General features: G+C 38.4%; 1 protein-coding gene across 4 annotated transcripts in view; it reads right to left on the bottom strand.

The window, feature by feature from the left end:
- Nucleotides 1-22,664, bottom strand: part of SLCO5A1 (solute carrier organic anion transporter family member 5A1) — a 148,225-nt gene that overhangs the window by 31,460 nt on the left and 94,101 nt on the right. For all 4 annotated transcript variants that reach the window (XR_013332243.1, XR_013332244.1, XM_077752491.1 and 1 more), the window contains one exon: nucleotides 3,478-3,676. Coding sequence is in view for 2 of the 4 variants with exons in the window: in XM_077752491.1 (XP_077608617.1) it covers nucleotides 3,478-3,676 (199 nt within the window). In the remaining 2 variants the exon portion in view is untranslated. The remainder of the gene's footprint in view (nucleotides 1-3,477; nucleotides 3,677-22,664) is intronic.

Here is a 22,664-nt window from a genome sequence, read left to right as displayed (position 1 = left end):
ATGTGCTCTCACAAAATGAGGGAAGAGTCAAAGAAGAGGTCTCCAGGGGCGCCTGGGTGGTTCAGTCAGTAAAGCGTCTGACTTCGGCTCAGGTCATAATCTCACGGTTCGTGGGTTCGAGCCCTGCATCGGGCTCTGTGCTGACAGCTAGCTCAGAGCCTGGAGGCTGTTTTTGGATTCCGTGTCTCTCTCTCTCTCTCTCTCTCTCTCTCTCTCTGACCCTCCCCTGCTCATGCTGTCTCTATTTTTCTTTCAAAAATAAATAAAACATTTTTAAAAAAAAGAAGAGGCCTCCAGGAGCTCAGAGGAACAAAGGATCCACACTAGGGCAAACAGGATTCCCGGGAGATGGCTTGGGCAGCAGGTCCAGAGATCATCGTGTCTGGATTAGAGCCCAGGCTCTAGGACTCTGATTAGATGACCCCAAGGGATAGGAAATGGAATCATGAGCTTATCAGACAGGTGAAAAATCACAGCGAGATATTTTGAGCCCTTAGAGAGTATAGGAAGCCAGACACGCATTCAGAGAAAACAAAGGAAATGAAAATAAAACAATTATTATTCCAGGAAAATCAATGTTGTACAAAAGAAGGAATCTAATCATGACATATTACTTGTGCCTCAGCAGTTAATAATACTGTCAGAATCAAGCATAAAAATATCCAAGAAGGATTTGGCCAAAATATATAAAGGGAAAACTGAACTCCTCATTTACCAAGATAGGAAGTCATACATTATGTCTCACTTTGGTTAATTTATACATTATGTCTTAAAAATACAGAGATAAAGGGGCACCTAAGGGTGCCTAAGGGGACCTAAGTCACTAAGGGGTGACTTAGTTAAGTGTCCAACTTCGGCTTAGGTCGTGATCTCACGGTTTGTGAGTTCGAGCCTTGTATTGGGCTCTGTGCTGACAGCTCAGAGCCTGGAACCCGCTTTGGATTCTGTATCTCCCTTTCTCTCTGCTCCTCCCCTGCTCACACTCTGTCTCTCTCTCTCTCCTTCAAAAATAAATAAACATTCAAAATAATGTTTCTAAAAATAAAGAGTGTGGTAAATACCAGAAGAGTATTTGTGATGACTGATAACAATAGCTAACTTCCAGTGAGCGCTGACTGTGTGCCAGGCATCAAGCTGAGAGCTTTACAAGTGTTACTCATGCAGTCCTCGCTTGCAGCCTCTAAGGTGATTCTTAGTGCTGTAGACTAAATGTTTGATCCCACAGCATTCGTGGTTTGAAAACTAACCCCCAGGGGGATATTTGCAGGTTGGAGCCCTCATGGATGGGATAAGTGTCCTTATGAAAAGGACTGTAGAGAGATGCCCTACCCCTTCCACCACATAAAGACACAGGGAAAGGGCCGCCATTTATGAATCAAGAAGTGGAGCCTCATAAGACACCGAATCTGCAGGCATCTTGATCGCGGACTTTCCAGCCTCCAGATCTGTGAGCAATAAATTTCTGTTGTTTGTAAGCCACCCAGTCTATGATATTCTGTTACCCCTGAAGGGACTAAGGGACTATTATCATTACCCTATTTTACAGATGAGGATACTGAGGCTTACAGTTAAGCAACTGGCCAAGCAGAGTGAAGATGCAAATTCAGATTTAACTTAAGAATCGGGGCTCCTGTTCTACACTGTCCTAAAACTTTTGAAGACTTTATTTCCTATGCCATTTTCATAGGCACTGAAAAGAAGCTATGTACCAGTGTGTGCAATGCGCAGACCCATATTTCTTGATGGAAAAAAATAAAAGACTCCTGAGACAAGTGACCATATTCTGTCATCTAAATATGCCCTGATGGGCAGTTCCTCTTCTTTTTTGCTTTCTGATGTTCTAGGTTGGTTAAGTGAAATTAAACCTTTTCTCATTCAAATTTCAAGCGGAACATTTTATAAAATAATACTCCACTGAAAATCAAAAGGAAACAGTGCTGGTTGGCACTAAGGACCAAAACCTAGGCACTGAAATTCTGTCCAATGAGCAGATCCTAATAAACTCCGATGTACTCAGGAAATAAAAGTTATGGTTTTCATATCTTTCTACCTTCTTTTGGAAAGGGTGTGGGAAATTGACCCTCAGATCCACTGCTGGTGAGGTTACAAATTTATCCACTTTGGCAATATTCATTGCAATCTCCTTTCTGGGAATTTATCCTACAAATATGTGGCACACAGGAGAAGTGATATAGGCATGAGATTATTTATTACACCATTATTTTTAATGACTAAAGATTGGAAACTGCCTGTCAAATTACAGAGTGGAATTAAATGGAATGTTAGACAGCAGTTAAAAAGAGTGCTTAAGGCATGGACTCTGAATTATCTGGGGTTAAGTCTGAATTAAGTTCGATGTAACATGCAGCACAGCCATCCTGGGTCATAAAATCTTCAATTTTCAAGGATTTGGTCATCTGCTTGTTTAACAGAGCCATTATTAAAAATTAGGTTATATAAATTTACAGTTAAATAAATAATACAAAGATAATAAATACTCAATTCATTATCTCCTAATTTTCTTATTAAACTGTTCTCTACGTCTTCCCCAGGCTATTTAAATCTAAATACCTGTATGATAGAAATATGATCTAATGGTACATGACTGGGCACCTCCCTCCCGCTTGGTGTTCTTCACCTAGTTAGCTTGAAATCAGCCACGGTGGGGATATTTACACCTCCGAAACTGGCAAATGCTACAGATTAGAACATTTTTCTCAGCCACGTGTCACATATTATCAGCATATCACGTGTGTTCTGTACCTCAGTTTTGCCATCTGTAAAATCAAGATAATAATAGAACCTACCTGATAGGGTTGTCGTGATGATTAACAAATAAAACATTAGAAGAGTGTCAATATAGGGGTTGGCTATGCTCTGTATTATTATTATTAGCACAGAAAGATCTCTAAGCTATATTGTTACATATATTTTAAAGCTGGGAAAGTATATATAGAATGCAACCTTTTGGATATAAAACAGGTAAAACTTTAAATACATACTCATAGTTTCTTAGATAAAGAAGCCTTGGGAGAATGCACAAGAAATGAAGTAAAGTACTTACCTGGTTTGCCTCTGACTGGGGAGACGAGGTGGAGGACCTGGGTAAGAGCAAGACTTTTCATTGTACATTATATCTTCACTGACTTTTGTGTTTTTCAACTGCGTGAATGTGTTAGCTACTCAAAACGTTGCATTATAAAATAGGTTTTTTAAATCCAATAAGCATCTCTTCCGCATCCGCTATAACCAAAATATTATGAGAGATGCTCTGTGGGGTCAAAAGGGACATGGACAAAGGAGGGACCACGGCCGCTGCCCTCTGCGAGTGTGTGCCCCCCCTGGGGAGAGGAAACGTGCACACGAGACCTGCCTAGAGCGGGGAGCACTAGTCTCACCCTGAGGCACCAACACCACAGGGCTTGGCACTTAATTCATGAGCTGGGTGACATGAAATGGCTCTTTCAAGATACTTACCCTGTTGTATAAGGGATGTTTATGCCCCCTAGATTAATACTTTCACATCCAACGATAAATAGGGTTGAAAAACACAGTAAAGACACACCACTGCAGATCATGGCCAGTTTCGCAGATTCTCTTGCACCAAGTTTCAATTTTTTAATAATGTAGCCTCCCAGGACGATACCCACACCAGCACTGGGGACAATAATAACACCTAGAGAGAAGAAGGGAAGGAGAGGATTAATTTCAAGGTTAACGCACACTTTAATTTGTTTTCTAATTACTCTGTTCCTACTTACTGATTAGGACTAAGGAATAAAAAATACTGCAATCACTAAATCTTGGAATGTGTACAATTTTATAGTAGAATTTATTTCCAACACATACAACCAACAAAGGACACATATCCAGAGTGTAAAATAACTTTTACAAAGCAATAAAATAAAGACAAGCAACCCACTAAAAAAGTGAACGGAACTTGAATAGGCCTTTCACTAAAGAGGAAATCCAGCTGACCGATAAACACATGAAAGTGCTCCCCCTCATTGCTAAGAGGGAAATACAGATTAAAACCACAGTAAAATACTCCTCTATACCACCTGTGTTGATAAAAATTTTAAAGGTCAATACTACCACATGTTGGCAAAGTTATAGAGCAATGGTCACTCTCTACACGGCTGGTGGGATGTAAACTGTGACAGCGACTTTAAGAAATAATTTGCCATTATCTGGTAGAATTGAAGATTCACCCATCCTGTGACAGGCAATTCTAATCCTGGATCTATACCCTAAAGAAACTCAGGCACATGGGGCTCAAAAGAAGCATACCAGAAGTGACCGACCTGAGTGGCTTGGTCAGTTAAGCATCTGACTCTTATTTTCAGCTCAGGTCATGATCTCATAGTTCATGGGTTCAAGCCCCATGTCGGGCTCTGTGCTGACAGCTCAGAGCCTGGAGCCTGCTTCAGATTCTGTGTGTGTGTCTCTCTCTCTCTGCCCCTCCCCCACTGGCACTCTGTCTCTATCAAAAAAATGAATAAACGTTAAGAAAAAATAAAAAATAGATACATTGCTTGTTATAAATTCATATAATGAAATGCCACAGCACCAAAAGTGGAGATCGTGATAATGCACAACTATGAGGATGGATCATTCAAACACAATATTCAATGAAAGAAGCAAAACAGAACACATGATGTGATGGCATCTGTAAAAAGTTCAAGTGCAGGTAGAACTAAATGCTTTGTTTAGGAATGCATATATAGGCAGTGCAACTATGAAGAAAACCCAGAAAGCAAGTGTCATAAATCCAAGATAGTAGAGGGAATAAGTGGGGTCAGGAAAGGATACAGGGTGCTCCTGGTATACTGAAAATACTCCATTCCATGCCCTGGGTAATAGTTACACAAATGTTCACCTTTTGATTATTCATTACCTCTAAATTTTTGATTAATGTATTTGTATGCATTGTATTTCACAGCTTTTTAAAAAGTTAAGAAAAAAAGCTATATTGCCTGCCCCAAGGACCTCATAATCTAAAATAAAAATAAAGAAATTAGACTACAATAAAACGATTATACAAAAGGCAAGGAGAATACTGGAAAAAAATCATCCTAGCCTTCTCTGAGAGAAATCAGGGAGGCTTCACAGAAGCGGCAGTACTTGTACTGAGCAAAGTATGAAGAGAAAGTAAGGCGAAGATTGAAATGAGACAACTATGTCACTGGAGATCTTGGCAAGAGCAACGTTAAGGATGCTGTGAGGAAGAAGCTAGATTCAGACTCTTTCCAGAACTTAGGCTACAAACAGAAAAATGGGTATGGGTCTAGAGTAAGAGTGGAATTAACATAGAGTTGGGGCTTCATTTGCTAAGATTGGAGGGGACTAAGTTAAGTATATTTATATACTGACAAAAATCGACTAAAAAGGAAGGGGAGGTTAAGGATATCTAATGCCAATACACGATCCTTGAGAAGTGAAGATAATATGGAGTTAATAGCACAGATGATCAGATTGGCACTAGACGCGGAGAGAGAGACCCCTTCATTCCAGCCAGGACCAGCATGGGGAAGAATGGGGTGGGGGCTAAGTCAACTGGTGGGTGGTAGCTCCTCAAATGGTAGCTTTTCTGTTTGATAATTTTTCCATTATTTTGCAGACATAATGTATACGTGTTATAACAGTACCCTTGAAAAGCATAGAGAAGTATGAAGGAACAAAAATCCACTGATTACATTCTGGCATATTTCATTCCAGTCTTTTTTCCATGCTTTTTTTTTCCTTCAAGAATTGGTAACATGCTTTTTTTTTTTTTTTTTTTACGCCTTTGCTTTTTATTTCTGGTTTTATTTTCCTGTATAAATGAAAACAAAAACTAACTCTTAGAGGAAATGGATATTGATCATTTTAAATACAGCCAAGGATTAGAATAATTGTTGTAGGAGAGCAAAATGAGAATATGTAAATGGAGAGTCCAATGGGTCCAGATGAGACTGGCTTTCAGAAGCCTGTGGTCTCCCCCAGCACACACGGTTGGATGGCTTGCTCCAGGCGTTCAGCGATGCATGTAAAGGAGCAGAGGATTAGATTGATCTAAAATCGGAGCTTTGCCTGCCAACCAGTGTTCACCTTGTAATCCCCAGGACAGCCCTGATTTTGTAGAAATCAGCAATGGCCTTTTCACAGATGAAGAAATTGACAGCTCAGAGGAGTGACTGGCCCCACAGTGCACACAAGGGAGAGAGTGTCTGAAGGAAAGGTGAGCTCTCTGATTCCCTGCCCAGCACTCTGTCCACATCATCACAGATGTCTCTTAGATCCAACAGGTCCCTGGACTCTTTCAGGTAAACTGACCAGAGCTCTGGGCTTAAGTGAGCTGCTTAATAAAGTATTATCTTCGTTAAGGAAGAATACACATTCTATCTATACAAATAAATAGGCAAAACTTTACCTTTAAATTGAAAATGATACATCCATGAAATCCTTGTTTCAGCTGAACAATTTATACCATTCTAGACCCCCCCCCCCAGGATAACAAACAAAACAAACCTCCATGTTCATAGCTCAAGTCATAATTTAAAAGCAATATAATTTATTTGACTATGCATTCTAATTAGTATTAAACTCTTCAAAACAGGACATTTGTCATCAGTAAATAAATACAAGGTTATATTGAACAGAGAGTGAAGACATCTCCTGATGCCCCCCTGTCATCTAAATCTTACTGCACTATTCAAACAGAAATTCTGACCATTCATTCGTGGTGCTCTGTACATCTCTCAGGTCTTCAGCTCAAGTGAGACCCAAATGTCTCCTTGCTAGAATATCAGGCCTAGGGGATGAATAGGGAAGATTGGGTGCTGGGGAGGAGAATGGGGGGCAACAGTAGAGCCTCCTCGCTGCCCCTTCTGAAAGCCCCTGGCTCTGGGAAACCAGATTGTGCAGAGCCTGGAGGGGCTGGAAGTTGGTTGCCCACCCAGCACCACACTCCTCTCTAAGCCTCCCCGACTCGCCCACTCCCTTGGAGGGAGGGGAAATTACAGGCATCTTCTGCTTTTCGAAGTTCACATCACACCACTTTGCATTTACAGAGACCTACATTAGTACCTGTGTTTGCTAACCAAAATAAATCCAGAGAGGATTTTCAATTTGGGGGTGGGGGGGAGGGACAGTGAAAATAGCATTCAGCACTTGTTTTGCAGCAAGGGGTCATAAAGGTAGTAAAAGTGGCCCTGCGAAGCCCCTTCCCTGGGAACCACACCCAGCATCTCAGCACCAGGCCCTGCAGCTCTGAAGTGTCTGTGAGCATCTGTGCTGTATCTCCATTTATTTTGTGTATTGTTAGGAAGAAGTTCCTAAGGTATCAGAAAAACCTAAGAGAGGTTGTTTTTTGACTTGGTAATGCTCAACATTTTTTCCACATAAATTAACTATAATTGCTTTATGCCCTTCTGCTTTATGAAAAGCTTCATTGGAACACTCGACTTTCAGATAGCAGTAAATAAATATATATAAGATGTAGATATATAAGATGGGCTCTCCCAGCAGAAGCTGCCCGCCTGCCACTCACCATGTCTGGGTTCAAATCCACCTCACTGGCTGAGGTTCACCCCTGCCCTCTGTCCCCAGACCGCAGACAGCGCCTCTCCAACTGCCTCCCGGGCTGCTATGAGCTTCTGCTCCCTCTCCAGCTCCTTTCCCAGCCCTGGTGGGAAGGCTGTGCAGTCCCCGAGTTTCTGCTCCTCTCGCCCTCTAGTGGCCAAGACATGGCTGTGACCCACGGGTACAAGAGGGTGGGTGGGGAAAAAGCATCAAGCCAGTGTGTGTATGCGGGGAGACGGTACAGGTCTGAGCTCAGGGACTCAGCTTAAGATACAGGTGGTAGAGAATAGAAGCCAATGCATTTGCAGATGTCCAAGAGACAAATGCAGGTAAGAGTACAGGCCACGTGGACAGACTCTCTGAGTTCAAATCTCAGCTCTGCCGCTTACAAACTGCATGTCCTTGGACAAATTTCTGAATATTCCCAGGCCTCCAATTTTCTCATCTGTAAAATGTGGATAAGAATAATATCTTCCTCATAGGTTGTTAGCTTTAAATGAGTTAAGAGATATAAAGTGCTTAAAACAGTGTCCAACTCATAAGTATATACACTTAATAAATTTTGGTGATCATCATGATCATCATAAGTATGAACATCATTATTATCTACCTAATATTAATGAGTTTAACATTTGCACAAATCAATATATTGAAATTATAACTAAGCAAAAATCTCAATATCATATTTTATCTACAGGATTGAATCTATAGGATTGAACACTAACCTTCTATGTGTTCTTTAACATACAAAGCTTTGTTTGATGTTAAGCTACTATGTATTATTAAATGCATACATCTCTGTTAGCTATTTAGTACTGTGTGCATGTATCTGAATTTAAAGAACTCATAGCTGCATTAATTGTCAACAAAACAGAGGATCCTGCTTGACTTCTTAAAAGGCCTGTGAACATCCTGCTGTTTTCCAGTTGGAAATCTTTTATCTACTTACTTATCCAAGCAAATCAACTTATTATCCTACTTCCTTTCTTTCTCTTATGTCATGCACTATTCCATGATATTCAATTTTGAAGTTTTTACTCTGAGTTGCAATACTGCTTGCCCTTATAAAGTGTAACTCCATGGAGTCAAAAGGTCTCTATGAAAATGATATTCACTGAATTGCCAATATTAAAGCTACTGGTGGAATTTTTCCTCTCCACTCTAGTTTTTGTCAATATGTAGAAATTATCTGTGCTGCAAATAGACACATAAAACATACCTATGCTTAATGCATGATTTGGGATGCAAAAACAAAAACAACAACAACAACAACAACAACGAAAACTAACAACAACAAACCGAAAAAACCCTAAACTGAAAAAGAGGAGGACAAGATTAGGTGACCCACTCATCATCAAGAATGTTCTCAGGGTGGGGGTGCCCGGGTGGCTCAGTCAGTTAAGCGTCTGACTTTGGCTCTGGTCATGATCTCATACTCCATGAGTTCTAGCCCCACAATGGGCTCTGTGATGACAGCGCAGAGCCTGGAGCCTGCTTCAGATTCTGCGTCTCCTTCTCTCTCTCTCTCCCTCCACCTCTTGCACTCTGTCTCTCTCTCTCAAAAATTAAAAAGAAGGAAAGAAAGAAAGAAAGAAAGAAAGAAAGAAAGAAAGAAAGAAAGAAAGAAAGAAAGAAAGAAAGGAAGAAAGGAAGAAAGAAAGAAAGAAAAACAAGCAAGCAAGCTAGTTCTAGACTCAGGGAACTTCAATTGTGCCACTACTGCTGTTGAACAATAATTTGCTTTCATGGTACCCAGGGCTAACCTCTGCCACTGTCTGTTGTGTTCGCCTCTTTCTTTCCTGCTAGACTGGCAAGTGTTTGTACGTGGCAGGGACTATATCTTTATTATCTTCATACCTTTCTAGCACTTGCTAGGACCTGGAAATGTAGGGATGAAAGAACAAACTTTGTTATTTAGAAAATAAACTTCAAATGACTTATTCATTTCAGTTTTCAAATTATTCCTGAACTAGGCTATATCTTATTTTACAAATAGGAAATCTAAGATCTCATTTGAGACCAAAATAAGCTGCTAAAATCAGTTTAAAACTGGCAGGCACTAAATGATGCCTGAAAAACTTCACTGTTATCAAAATTCTGAGTTTATAAGCAGAAGTTTATAACTGGCAAGCCACTGAGGGAGATAAGGCACGTGATGTCCCCAGCCCTCTAACACCTCTTTTCTATCACGAAATCACAATGGTGCAGAATGTCTCACTGTGGTGAGCTAAGTTAACAGACAGATCCTCAGAATCTTAGATGTCCTCATGCGCTTTTCTCTAAATTCACCAATCCTATGTATTTCGCATCCGTTTTCTTTAGTTAGGCTGAAAAATAAATTGTTTGCAAACATCAGACTATGAATCAGTCAGTAAGAAATATGATTATAAGCCATTATGACTGAGGTTCTGCTGCTGCCTTGGAGGAAGGGAGCTGGGCATGGGGAAGGGAAGGAAAGAGCAGGGTGGGCATCTGGGAAAGAAGGAAGCCCAGCACATTCTCATTCATGCGTTCCCTATTTCTCCCTCTCTCCCTCTCTTTTTACACACACACACAGCCCTAGACAATATGCCACATACAGTGCCATATAATATCCCATCTCATTCTCAGAAATGTATGGACTTTGAGTTGCTCTGAAATCAGAATGTGTCTTACGATCAAAAGTATCTCAGGCCTTGCCTCATAATCGAATTAAAAGCATTTTCTATTCACAGTAACTCAAAATCATGATGCATCTTCCAATTAATGGTATCTTAGGCTGGAAGGAATATAGCCTCCTTTCACATCACAGATGAGGAAACATTGAATGAAGTGACAGAGCAGGGAAACAAACCCAAATTTATTTAACTTTTCCAAAGACTATGCTTCTAAACTTATAATACAAAACAAATGTTTTTCCTATCATCCAGGGTAAATTGGTTTCCCTTTTCAGCTTCTATTTTTCCTTGCAACATTTTCTTATAGGAAATAAATAACAAGGAACAAAAGAATAAAAGGGGGATAAAAGAAAAAATATTTTAAAAATCCAAACCTTAAAGCTAGCAAATTTTAAATGCTCTGAGAACAGACAGCACAGCAAGTATACATTTTCACAAACTATACATAAATCCACAAAGTATCACAAAAAGCACAATATAACCCTTTCTCTTTCATATCTCAGTATCACCCTTGTGAAAAACCTCAGAAATCCTTTCACAAACTATGATTAGGTGTTATCAGAATGAATGTATGGTATCTCTTTTCTAATTCAGTGACTGTTGTAAGACAGAGAACAGACTGTTTCTTTAAATCCACAATATTTCATAGCATAGCACCGAGTCATATTATAAAGTAGGGGTGGCACAGCCTAGAACCGTGCCTTATTTGGATTAGGAGAAGCAGCTCATGGGTATTGAACTGAGCAGCACGTGCCACAATCAAAGCTAGCGGTTCCTGAAGAGAAGCCCATGGTCCAAATGGAAGAATTTATAGGAAGTTCTTTAAAGAATTCTCCAGGGTAGCTCGCCTCACATGAGGCTGCTGCAGACAGACTGTCTCAACTTTTGCCCCTCTGTAGCTCCAGTTAAAGGACACAGTGCCAGTAGCAGAGCTCTCCAACCACAGCTTCCTCTTCAAGTACCCGGCGACAGCCACAGTGTAGCTTGGACGGGACCACTTGCAGCTAACCAGTAGAGAAGGCTCTGAAATTTCTAGCATGGCCTTGCTGAAATTACTAATAAAGGCTTTCAATGGAATACACACTTCTAAAAGCCTCAGCCTCCACGACTTCATCATGGAGATATCAATATAAAGGTCATATTTAACTCCTACTAAGGCAAAGGGGGCTAATGCACCCACAATCACACTTTCTTCAACTCTGTCAACACAGGGAAACACTGTACAGAGGAAGGGAAACATGAGATTCCCAATCTCGGGGATTCAAGGTCTCAGGAGCACTGAAGGAAAGGTAATAAAAAGGTACATTCAGCAGAGAAAACAACCACACTTTTCATTTCAGGTCTTTGCAAAGCTCTGGCTACAATAATACATAAAGGCAAATGCCAAGCTGCATCAGGAAAGGGATTCAAAAATCAAATCAAATTAATATTTCATCTTTTATGGCTTAGAAACCTAAGCGTTTTCTGCATGTAGGCAATAAAACCACAGAGGGCAAGAACAACTTGGAATGATTATATACAAAAATCAGAGTGTATCCTTCCATTTTTCACCGGCTCTGGGCAACTTAAGGCAAAACAGCGAAAGCTTGAACCAAATTACTGCAAAAGAGGAAAAAGCCTCTTGTAGAGGACATTTCACAGAAGAATAATGGAGTCTTAGTAACTTTTTCAGTTATCATAATAAGCCTCCTGCAAAGCCCTTGGTGTTAAATTACTGCACTTTGTTTCCGTTCATAGACGCAAAGGGCTACCGATGTAGGCCCGTGCCAAATGCAAAACCCTCTTTGGAGGCCCTTCCGGCAAGATCCACTTTCTCTGTCAGCAGTTTTCAACTTCTCCCCTTTCCATTGTTGTCCAAATCCAGCCGCTCTCAGAGCTTTCCCATGAAGGCAGTTGATCGTCCTTATGCCCACTAATAGCTGAGCCACAAAAAAGCGACAAAGCTACCCTCCCCCTAGGAGAAGTAAGCAGATCTTTTTAAACCCTATTTATCTGAAATTTTGAGACACACTTCTAAACACCTGACTATATTTGTTAGAGTATATATTTGTTAGTCCTGCCCCCACCGGTGCCCAGGGGCCAAGTGCAGAGTTGCTCATTAAATACCATATGAATTCTACAAAATTCCAATTTCATGAGGAGGACCATAGCAGCCATTTAATAAATACAGTCAATGCACCAATTCGAATGTTCTGTGCTTCTTTTTCTTTTTTACATTTACAGCTTCATTGAGCTATAATTAACATACCATGCAATTCATCTTCTTAAGTGTACAATTCAATAATTTTCAGTATACTCCCAGAGATATACAACCAACTCCACAATCACCGTTAGAACATTTTCATCACCCCAAAAAGAAATTATGTATCCATTAGCTATCACACCCATTTCCTTAACTGTCTCCCTTGGCCCCAGACAACCTCTAGTCTATTTTCAGCCTCTACCAATTTACTCATTGTAGCCATTTCATATAAATGGAATCATATACTATATCTGTCTGGGTTATGTCATTTAGCATAAGGTATATAAGGCTCATTCATACAGTAGCATGTATCAGTACTTCATTCCTATTTATGGCCAAATAATCCATTGCACCGATATACCACATTGGATTTATCCATTCATTCATCGATGGGCATTTGGGTTGTTCCTATTTATGGCTATTATGCATAATGTTGCTATGAATATTCATGTTCAAGTTTTTATGTAGACATATGTTTCATTTCTCTTGGATATTTGCCTAGAAATGGAATTGCTGGATCATATGGTGACTCTGTGTTTGAGGAAGTACCAAATTGTTTTCCAAAGTGGGTGCCCCATTTGCCATTTCTACCAGCAGGGTGTGTGGGTGCCAATCTCTTCCGATCTTTAATTGCTAATATTACAGGTAATTTTTGATTATTGTCATTTCAGTGGGTTTAGAGTTGTATCTCAGTGTGGTTTGGATTTGGATTTCCCTGATAACTAATGAGGTAGAGTATCTTTTCATGTGGCCATTTGTAGACCTTTTTTGGAAAAATGTCTATTCAGATCCTTTGCCCAATTTTTAATTAGTTTATTTTTCTTTTTACTATTGAGTTGTAAAAATATATTCTATTTTTAAATTTTTTAATGTGTATTTATTTTTGAGAGAGAGGGAGACACAAAATCTGAAGCAGGCTCCAGCACAGAGCTGTCAGCACAGACCCCTATCCAGGGCTCGAACTCACGGGCTGGGAGATCATGGCCTGAGCCGAAGTCAGATGCTTAACCAACTGAACCATGCAGGTGCCCCTCTTTACACATTCTAGATACAAGTCCTTATCATATATATATTTTTCAAACATTTTCCTCCATTCTGTGGGTTGTTTTTTACATTTTTGTTGTTGTTTTTTAAATTTTATTGGGGTTTTTTGTTGTTTCTTTTCTGATGGTGTCCTTTGATGTACAAAAGTTTTTAATTTTGATGAAATCCAATTTATCTATTTTTTCTTTGATAGTATTGTCTAATCCAAGGTTACAAAGATTTATGCCTATTTTTACTTCTAAGGGTATCATAATGTTAGATTTTACATTAAGCCCTTGGATTCATTTTGAGTTAATTTTCATATATGGTCTGAGGTAGGGGTCCAGCCTCATTCTTTTGCATATGACAATTCAGTTGTCCCAGCACCATTTTTTGAAAAAAACTATTCTTTTCTAATTGAATGGTCGTGGCATCCTAGTTGAAAATAAGTTGATCATAGATGTATGGGGTTGTTCCTGGACTCCCAATTCTATTCAATTGATATTTATGTTTACCTCAAGTCAGTGCCATACTGTCTTGATTATTGTTGGTTTTCATTAAGTTTTGGAATCAAGAAGTCTAGGTCCTCCAACTTTTGTCTTTATCAAGATTGTTTTGGCTGTACTGGGTTGCTTGCATTCCAAATGAATTTGTAGAATTCTGTAAAGGAGCCAGCTGGAATTTCAAAGGTGATTATGCTGAATCGATCTAGGGAATACAACCGTCTTCATACCACTAAGTGCTCCAATTAATGAACATGAGATTTTTTTCTGTTTTTTTAGGTTTTCTTTTTTTAAACAATATTTTATGGTTTTTCAAAATATAAGTTTTATACTTTTTTATTAAATGTATTATTAAGTATTAAATTGTTTCATGCTAGTGTAAATAGAATCGCTTCCTTAATTTCACTTTTAAAATTGTTCTTTGCTAGTGTATAAAAATACTATTGACTTTTGTATGTTAATCTTTTATCTTCCAACTTCACTGAATTCATTTACTAGTTCTACTACTTTTTTAGTGGATTCCTTAGGATATTCTCTATCTAAGGTCATATAATCTGAATAGAGATAGTTTTACATCTTTCTTTTCAATCCAAATGCCTTTTATTTCAGTCTCTCACTTAATTGCCCTGGCTAGGATCTCCAGTGCAATGGTGAATATAAATGGAAAGAACAGATACCTTTGTCTTGTTCCTGATCTTAGAGGAAAGCATCCGTTTTTCATAGTATGATGTCAGCTGTAGGTTTCTTGCAGATGCATTTTATTTTATTTTTATCTTTCCCTTGTATTTTTATTTTCTTATGAATATAACTTATTGTCAAATTAGCTTACATACAACACCCAGTGCTCACCCCAACAAGTGCCCCCCTCAATGCCCATCACCCATTTCTCCCTCTCCCCCATGTCTCCATCCACCTTCAGTTTGTTCTCTGTATTTAAGAGTCTCTTGTAGGGCTCCTGGGTGGCTCAGTTGACTAAGCATCCAACTTAGGCTCAACTCATGATCTCATGGTTTGTGAGTTAGCTGACAACTCAGAGCTGGGAGCCTCCTTCAGATTCTGTGTCTCCCCCTCTCTCTGCCCCTCCCGTGTTCTTGCTCTGTCTCTGTCTCTCAATAATAAATAAAAATGTTTAAAAAAAATTTTTTTAGGGACGCTGGGGTGGCTCAGTTGCTTAAGTGTCCGACTTCGGCTCAGGTCATGATCTGACGATTTGTGGGTTCGAGCCTGCCATCGGGCTCTGTGCTGACAGCCAGCTCAGATCCGGAGCCTGTATCAGATTCTGTGTCTCCCTCTCTCTCTGACCCTCCCCTGCTCATGCGCGCTCTCTCTCTCTCTCTCTCTCAGAAATAAGTAAAACATTTAAAAAAATGAAAATAATTTATTTTTTAAAAAAGACTTGTGATTTGCCTCCCTCCCTCTCTATTTGTAACTATTTTCCCCCTTCCCTTCCCCCATGGTCTTCTGTTACGTTTTTCAAGATCCACATATGAGTAAAAACATTTGATATCTGTTCTTCTCTGACTTATTTTACTCAGCATAATACCTTCCAGTTCTATCTATGTTGTTGCAAATGGCATGATTTCATTCTTTCTCATTGCCAAGTAGTATTCCATCATATATATAAACCACAACTTCTTAATTCATTCATCAGTTGATAGACATTTAGGCTCTTTCCATAATTTGGCTGTTGTTGAAAGCACTGCTATAAACTTTGGGGTACACATGCCCCTATGCATCAGCACTCCTGTATCCCTTGGGTAAATTCCTAGTAGTGTTGTTGTTGGGTCGTAGGGTAGTTCTCTATTTAATTTTTTGAGGAACCTCCACACTGTTTTCCAGAGCAGCTGCACCAGTTTGCATTCCCACCAACAGTGTAGGAGGGTTCTTGTTTTTCCACATCCTCGCCTGCATCTGTGGTTTCCTGACTCGTTCATTTTAGCCACTCTGGCTGGTGTGAGGTGGTTATCTATCTCAGTAGGGCTTTGATGGGTATTTCTCTGGTAATGAGTGATGTTGAGCATCTTTTCATGTGTCTGTTGGCCATTGCAGAAACCTTTTAATTCATTATGTCTTAATCCTCAATCATTTAAGTAGTAGTCAAGCTAAAATTCATTTTTGTGTTATTTAAAATGTGTTAAGTATAACCTTTAGAAAACTCTTAAAATACACAATTTTAAAGACATATCAGGGCACCTGGGTGGCTCAGTTGATTCAGTGTCTGCCTCTTGATTTTAGCTCAGGTCTTGATCTCATGGTCTGTTAGATCAAGCCCTGTGTCAGTCTCTGTGCTGACAACGTGGAACCTGCTTGGGATTCTCTCTCTCCTTCTCTCTCTGCCTCTCCCCGGCATGTGCATGTTCTCTCTCTCGCTCTCTCTCTCTCAAAATAAATAAACGTTTTTAAAAAGTTTTTTTTTTAAACTTCATAGAAAATACTTATTGAACACCTACTGTATATGGGGACTTTGTACTAGACTCTGGAGATAAATAGCATATGAAGCCAACAAAAATCCCTGCCCACACTGAGTTTATAATACACTGTGGGAAAAACAGATAATAGACAATAAACCAAGAACTAAGCATTTCTCACTGGATGTTAGAAGGTGAAAGCACTCCAAGGAAAAGGTTGAGCCTAGAAAAAAAAATCAAGACTTCTGGAAGAGGAGTTGCATTTTTTAATGGTGGATACTGGTCTTACTGATAAGGGGCCATTTGAGCAAAACCTTGGAGGACAGAGAGTGCACAGGGAATACTTGATATCCTAATTATACACTGTTTTCATCTATCCACCGACACCTATCCACTGAAGTAAGTTTACTGAGAGCCACAATTATTATTAAAGGTCACAACATTTTATAACTAGAATAAAATTTAAAAAATAATCTACCTTCCTTGCTTCCTGAAAGAGAAAGCTTAAGCTAGAAAACTAAGAACTCTGAGCAAAGCAGTGACACGTGAAGTGGAAATCTTAATCAATATGATACATTCTGCATTTTTTACCTAAAGATGTTACTTTGTTTCAAAAGACATGCATAATTACAACAGGTAATAATATCCACAAAATAAGTTTTACAGATAGAAACATACTCTAGTAATCTAATGGTCTGAGCAGTTTTGGAGGACATCAAACCTACCATGAGAACTTAGATTTCAGAAATCTACTAATTAACCAGCTTTTTAAAAAGAAGCTTTAGGTAAAAAGCACTAGAAAAGAAACAGATGGCATGGTTCTCATGTGCCTTCCTAATCCAATGACAAGTGCCATCAACTGATCCATTTTTAAATCTTGCAGCAAAACACCAATAGCTTCGTTCCCTTATTGTTCAGACCTTATCTACTCTTGGTTTTGAATAATAAAATCACACATTTGCATATAAAACTTCTTTTAGGAAGACACTAAAGTATCTTGAAAAGATACAAGAAGAAGAAAATGCAATAGATATTTTAAATTTCTGCCCAAATGACATGTGAACCAGCAAAAGAAAAAATGAGAGTGTAGCAACAGTCAATGCAATGTACCTTCCAACTAATAGCCATGGGTGCCTCTCACCCAGATCATATTTTCCACTCTGTGTGGCTGACAGTGTCTCTTACAACTACTGTTGTTATGCTAAAGTAGCCTTGTGTAAACAGATAAACATAGCTGTGCTTCAATAAAATTTTACTCACACACAAAACAAAACAAAACAAAAAACAAAACAAAACAAAACAGGTAGCAGGCTACAGTTGACCCAAGACTCCTATTCTAAAGTAATAACGTGGACTATGGTCATCTGGAATACAGACTACATTTCCCAGACTCCCTTACAACTGGATGTGGCTATGAAATAGCCACACCTGGTTAAGGTGATGTAAGCAAAAGTAGTACATCCATCTATGCCTTTCTTCCCCTCTCCTACCCCCTACTGCTACGAATGCTGAGTTGATAGGTACACCTCTCCTTTGGACCCAGAGGACAAGAGTCCGGATGAAGAAGAAATTGGAAATCATCTCAGTTACTGCAGTCACTATACCAACTCTGAGCTGCTTATGTCCAGATTTTTTTGTGAGGGTGAAATAAACATTTACCTTGCTTCAGCCTCTGTTATTTTGAGTCTCTGATATTCTCAGAAAAGTGTAATCCTAACCTAGCTCAGAGATCACTTCTTCAACTTCCTCATTTTATAGAGGATGAGAGAGAGAGAGAAGATGCATGACTTAACTTAGATCAATAGCTTGTTAATGGCAGAGCAAGGGCTAGACTGCAAGTGTTTGATTCTAAATTCAAAGACTTTTCTAAATTTGTATGAAGCTAACACTCCCATAAACACACATTTAAATCACAAACTTTTGTTATTTTCTTTGTGTGATCTTTCTCAACCATTTAAGTCACTTGATTTCCCTAAGAATAGGTGTTTGGTTTTTCCTAAAAGTGAAAGAAAAAATATTTTTATTTCTAGAAGCTTGCTTTATGGTTAATTCTTCCAAATTGTATTTATTTCAGGAAGTGAAGTGTTTTAGACTAACTTCTCACCTAAAACAGCAAAAACTCCTCAAATTTCCTTTCAAAAAATCTTACCTATTATTGTTTTGAATCATAAGGTATACATCAACATATAAATACTGCAATTAAAAGTTAAATGTTGGAGCAAGCTGTCTTCAACTTTAACCAAAATTAGCAGAAACAACCTAACATCATGAGGGGCAAAAATGTGTTTTCAAAGCACATTCATATCAATTATTTAATTGATCAATATAATAGCTTTATGAACAGGTATTATCTCCTTATACACATAAGGAAACAGACTTTGGGAAAATGAAATGGCAATATAATCATCATGATAAATTTGTAGAGTACTTTAAGCCTTAAAGCGCTTACACTTAATCTTATCCCATGAGATGGGTTACTATTTATCCTCATTTTCCATAAAATTAAACATTCAGGAGAGTAAGACACACAAATGATATCACCAGTCTCATAGAGCAGAGCCAGGACACAAATGTGATTTCCAAGCCAGAGTTCTTTCAAGTCTGAGAGGAGAAAGCTACTATCTGAATTCCAAATCCATTGTTCCTTCTAACGCTGAAACCTAGTCTCTTAACTTCTACCTTTTTTTTTTCAGTTCATTTCATTGTCTCCTAAAACAAACTCAAGCCTTCAGTACAAAAAGTATGAAATCTGTTAACATTTGTGGTGTGTATGTGTGTAAATATGTATATGTGTGCATACAAATGTGTGTATGTGTACAGATGTGTGTGAATGCATAGACATATGTGCATATACACATGTGTGCGCATGTATGAAAGAATTTGGTTGAGGCAGATAATGATCAATCTTAATCTATAATTTGTCCTCAATATATGAGACTATGTTAAATATATACAGCACAAGACCAGACCCTTGACTTCAGCTATGTTGAACTATTGGTCTTACATAACATTAAAACTGTTGGGGTGCCAGGGTGGCTCAGTCGGTTAAGCGTCCAACTTCAGCTCAGGTCATGATCTCACAGTTCGTGGATTTGAGCCCCGCATCAGGCTCTGTGCTGACAGCTCAGAACCTGGAGCCTGCTTCAGATTCTGTACCTCCATCTCTCTCTGACCCTCCCATGCTCACACTGTCTCTCTCTCTCTCTCTCAAGAAAAACCAAAACAAAACAAACAAAAAACTTTAAAACTGTTTTGTTCTACCTACAAAGCAATTTTCATTAATAGATGCAATGTACATAACAAGTGTGTGAATACAAATTAAACATTTCTGAAGTATTTCTATTAGTCAATATTTTATTCACTCTTTCCTTATATCCCTTAAAAATGATTTGACATAAGAGGCTGATATTCATATCTGTATTCATGACATTACAGGTTCATACAAGCATTTCTTAATGCCTCCTCTCCCCCTCCAAAAAAACATGAGATAGATGCTAATTTGTTCAAGAAAATTTCAGGATACTTGGGGCGCCTGGGTGGCTTAGTTGGTTAAGCGTCCGACTTTCGCTTAGGTCATGATCTCGTGGTTCGTGGGTTCGAGCCCCGCGTCGGGCTGTGTGCTGACTGCCAGCTCAGAGACTGGAGCCTGTTTCAGAGTCTGTGACTCCCTCTCTCTCTGACCCTCCCCTGCTCACGCTGTCTCTCTCTCTCTCTCTCCTAGAAATAAATAAAACAGTTAAAAAAATTTTTAAAAAAAAGAAAAGAAAATTTCAGGATACTTTTTAAAAAGAAGAGCTAAAAAAATCACAATATGGGAGTATCTACACAATTAAGTGGAACTCCATAAGATAATAATCCCACTAAAATTTTAAAAATTTGTTCTCTTCTTTAAAAAAATCAGTTCTTGTATTTTCTAATTACTGGTTGATTTAAAAAGTCCTCCACCAGCGAGTCAAAGGTCTTTGTAATATGAAACCATGGCGCATTATTTCTTCTATTTTATTTCCTCTATTAATTATATTATTTCCTCATTTATTCATCTTCACATGCATCATAATGTAGTTTGGAAAATGGTAGACTTTCAGAAACTACTCAGTGAATTCAGGGAATGAACTACTATCCTATCCCTAGATTATGATCCTAAGACAGGGTGGGAGCACATTCCATGAAGAAAAATTCTCACGAGTGTAGATAATTTATATTAACATGAAATTTCTACTGGCACCTTGTCCTGAGATTCTTAGGAATCTGATCTAAAGACAAATAAGATTTATCTATTAGTTGTTGGCACTGAAAATGCACTTGATGCACAAGTACTTGGGAAAACTTAAAAAGTTGCTTAAATATTTTAATCATTCTTCCTAAAAATTTTCAATTAACGTGCAGAATACTTTGCTTAGCAAAGTTAAGGACAAAGACTGTTCAAATAAACAAAAGTTTTAAGTACAAATTGACATATAAGTACATATAAATACATATATAAAACCAAACTGTCAATTTGTACTTATATACAGTGTATGTATACATTATATATACATGCTTATATATGTTGTTTTATAATATATACATACATATTCTTATAGCTCTAACTACCAACACACTGAATACATACATGACTAACTATACCAGAGAGCAAGGCTGACATAGGAACAAAAAAAATTTGTAATGTCATGAATACAGATGTTCTACTGGAAAATCTATGGATATTTATATAGCTGTCCTACCCTACTTCATTTCTCGATAATTCCACCAAGCTCAATGGCATTTCCAAATGATAGAATACATCGAAGGAAGATACTACAAAACAATATTGAACTACTCAATACAGAGCAATGATACACAAATTGTTCCTGGCATAGGTAAGAGAAGCATGCACCTATAATGTCTCTAAATATCCACTTTAGTCAAAATGCCAACACAAATTACACTCCTTATTTTTATTGTAAATAGAGATAAAAACATTTTCAGTACAATGACTTAGAAACAATAACTATTGGTAACATATCCAATAACTCCATGTTTTATTCTCTGGCCAATGGAAGGATGCACCAAGTTGAGCCTGACAGCAAAAGAAATTTTCTGTGGTCCATCATGAGATGGTTCAGGTTATAAAAGGACATTACTTCAACTTCTAATAATATTCAAGCCCATATTATATTGTTTAGTTGAAAAGAGTAAGGTATTCCTTGCCTATGTAGTAATAACCTGGCCATGCTCAGGGGCAAGATCTTCAGAAAGCATTTCTGAGGAAATGAGAAATGGTGGCATAAGCTGGGAGTCAGAACAGTTTGTCTTTAGCCCCAGGATGCCACTACCTGTGTGGCCAAGAATCCTTCAGTTTGAGCCTATACCTCTATTTATCTATCCATAAAACTGAGATAATATTATACTCTGTGCCCCCTCTTCCTCATCTCCTTCCATAACAGTCCTGATTCTCCCAGCCTATTACAGATGATGGAATGTTTAATGAGTAAAGAGAAAAGCCAAGGTCATTCTCATTAATAATTACTTACATTTAATAAATAATTTTTAAAATTTTTATTTTTTAAACACTTTATTTTTTATTTTTTTAATGTTTCTTTTAATTTATTTTTGAGAGAGAGACACAGCATGACCAGGGGAGGGTCAGAGAGAGAGGGAGATACAGAATCCGAAGACAGGCTCCAGGCTCTGAGCTGTCAGCACAGAGCCCAATGCATGGCTTGAACCCATGAACTGTGAGATCATGACCTGAGCTGAAGTCTGACACTTAACCGACTGAGCCACTCAGGTGCCCCTAAAATTTTTATTTAAGTATAGTTGACACAAGATGTGACATTAATTTTAAGTGTACAACTTAGTGATTTGACAAGTTTGTAAGTTACGCTAAGCTCACCACACGTGTAGCCACCATCTGTCCCATTTCATCGCTATTACAATAGCATTGATGTATTCCTTAGGCTCTGTCTTTTACTTAATAAGTAGTTTTTAAACTTTTAAAAACTTCAACAGCCCTATAAAATGGATATGATTACATCATTTCACAACTAGTAAAACTGAAGCCAAAGAAATTAGTTAACACACCCAAAGTTACACAGCTAATAAGTGGCAGAGGCAGATCTTAAACCCAGACATTCTAACTCCAAAATTCATATCCCTATAACATATCAGCTCATAATATATTGGCTCACTACAAAGCATGTGGGGATCACCTCACTTTAGCAAGGTATGGACCTGCCAAAATGGGATCATGCTCAGTAAAATGTTCTTGAATTCTCAAAAGGAGAAT

Source organism: Crocuta crocuta, unplaced genomic scaffold, assembly GCF_008692635.1.
Source record: "Crocuta crocuta isolate KB4526 unplaced genomic scaffold, BGI_CrCroc_1.0 scaffold141, whole genome shotgun sequence".
In the NCBI taxonomy this organism is placed as follows: domain Eukaryota; kingdom Metazoa; phylum Chordata; class Mammalia; order Carnivora; family Hyaenidae; genus Crocuta; species Crocuta crocuta.
This window is presented reverse-complemented; position numbering and strand designations above follow the sequence as displayed.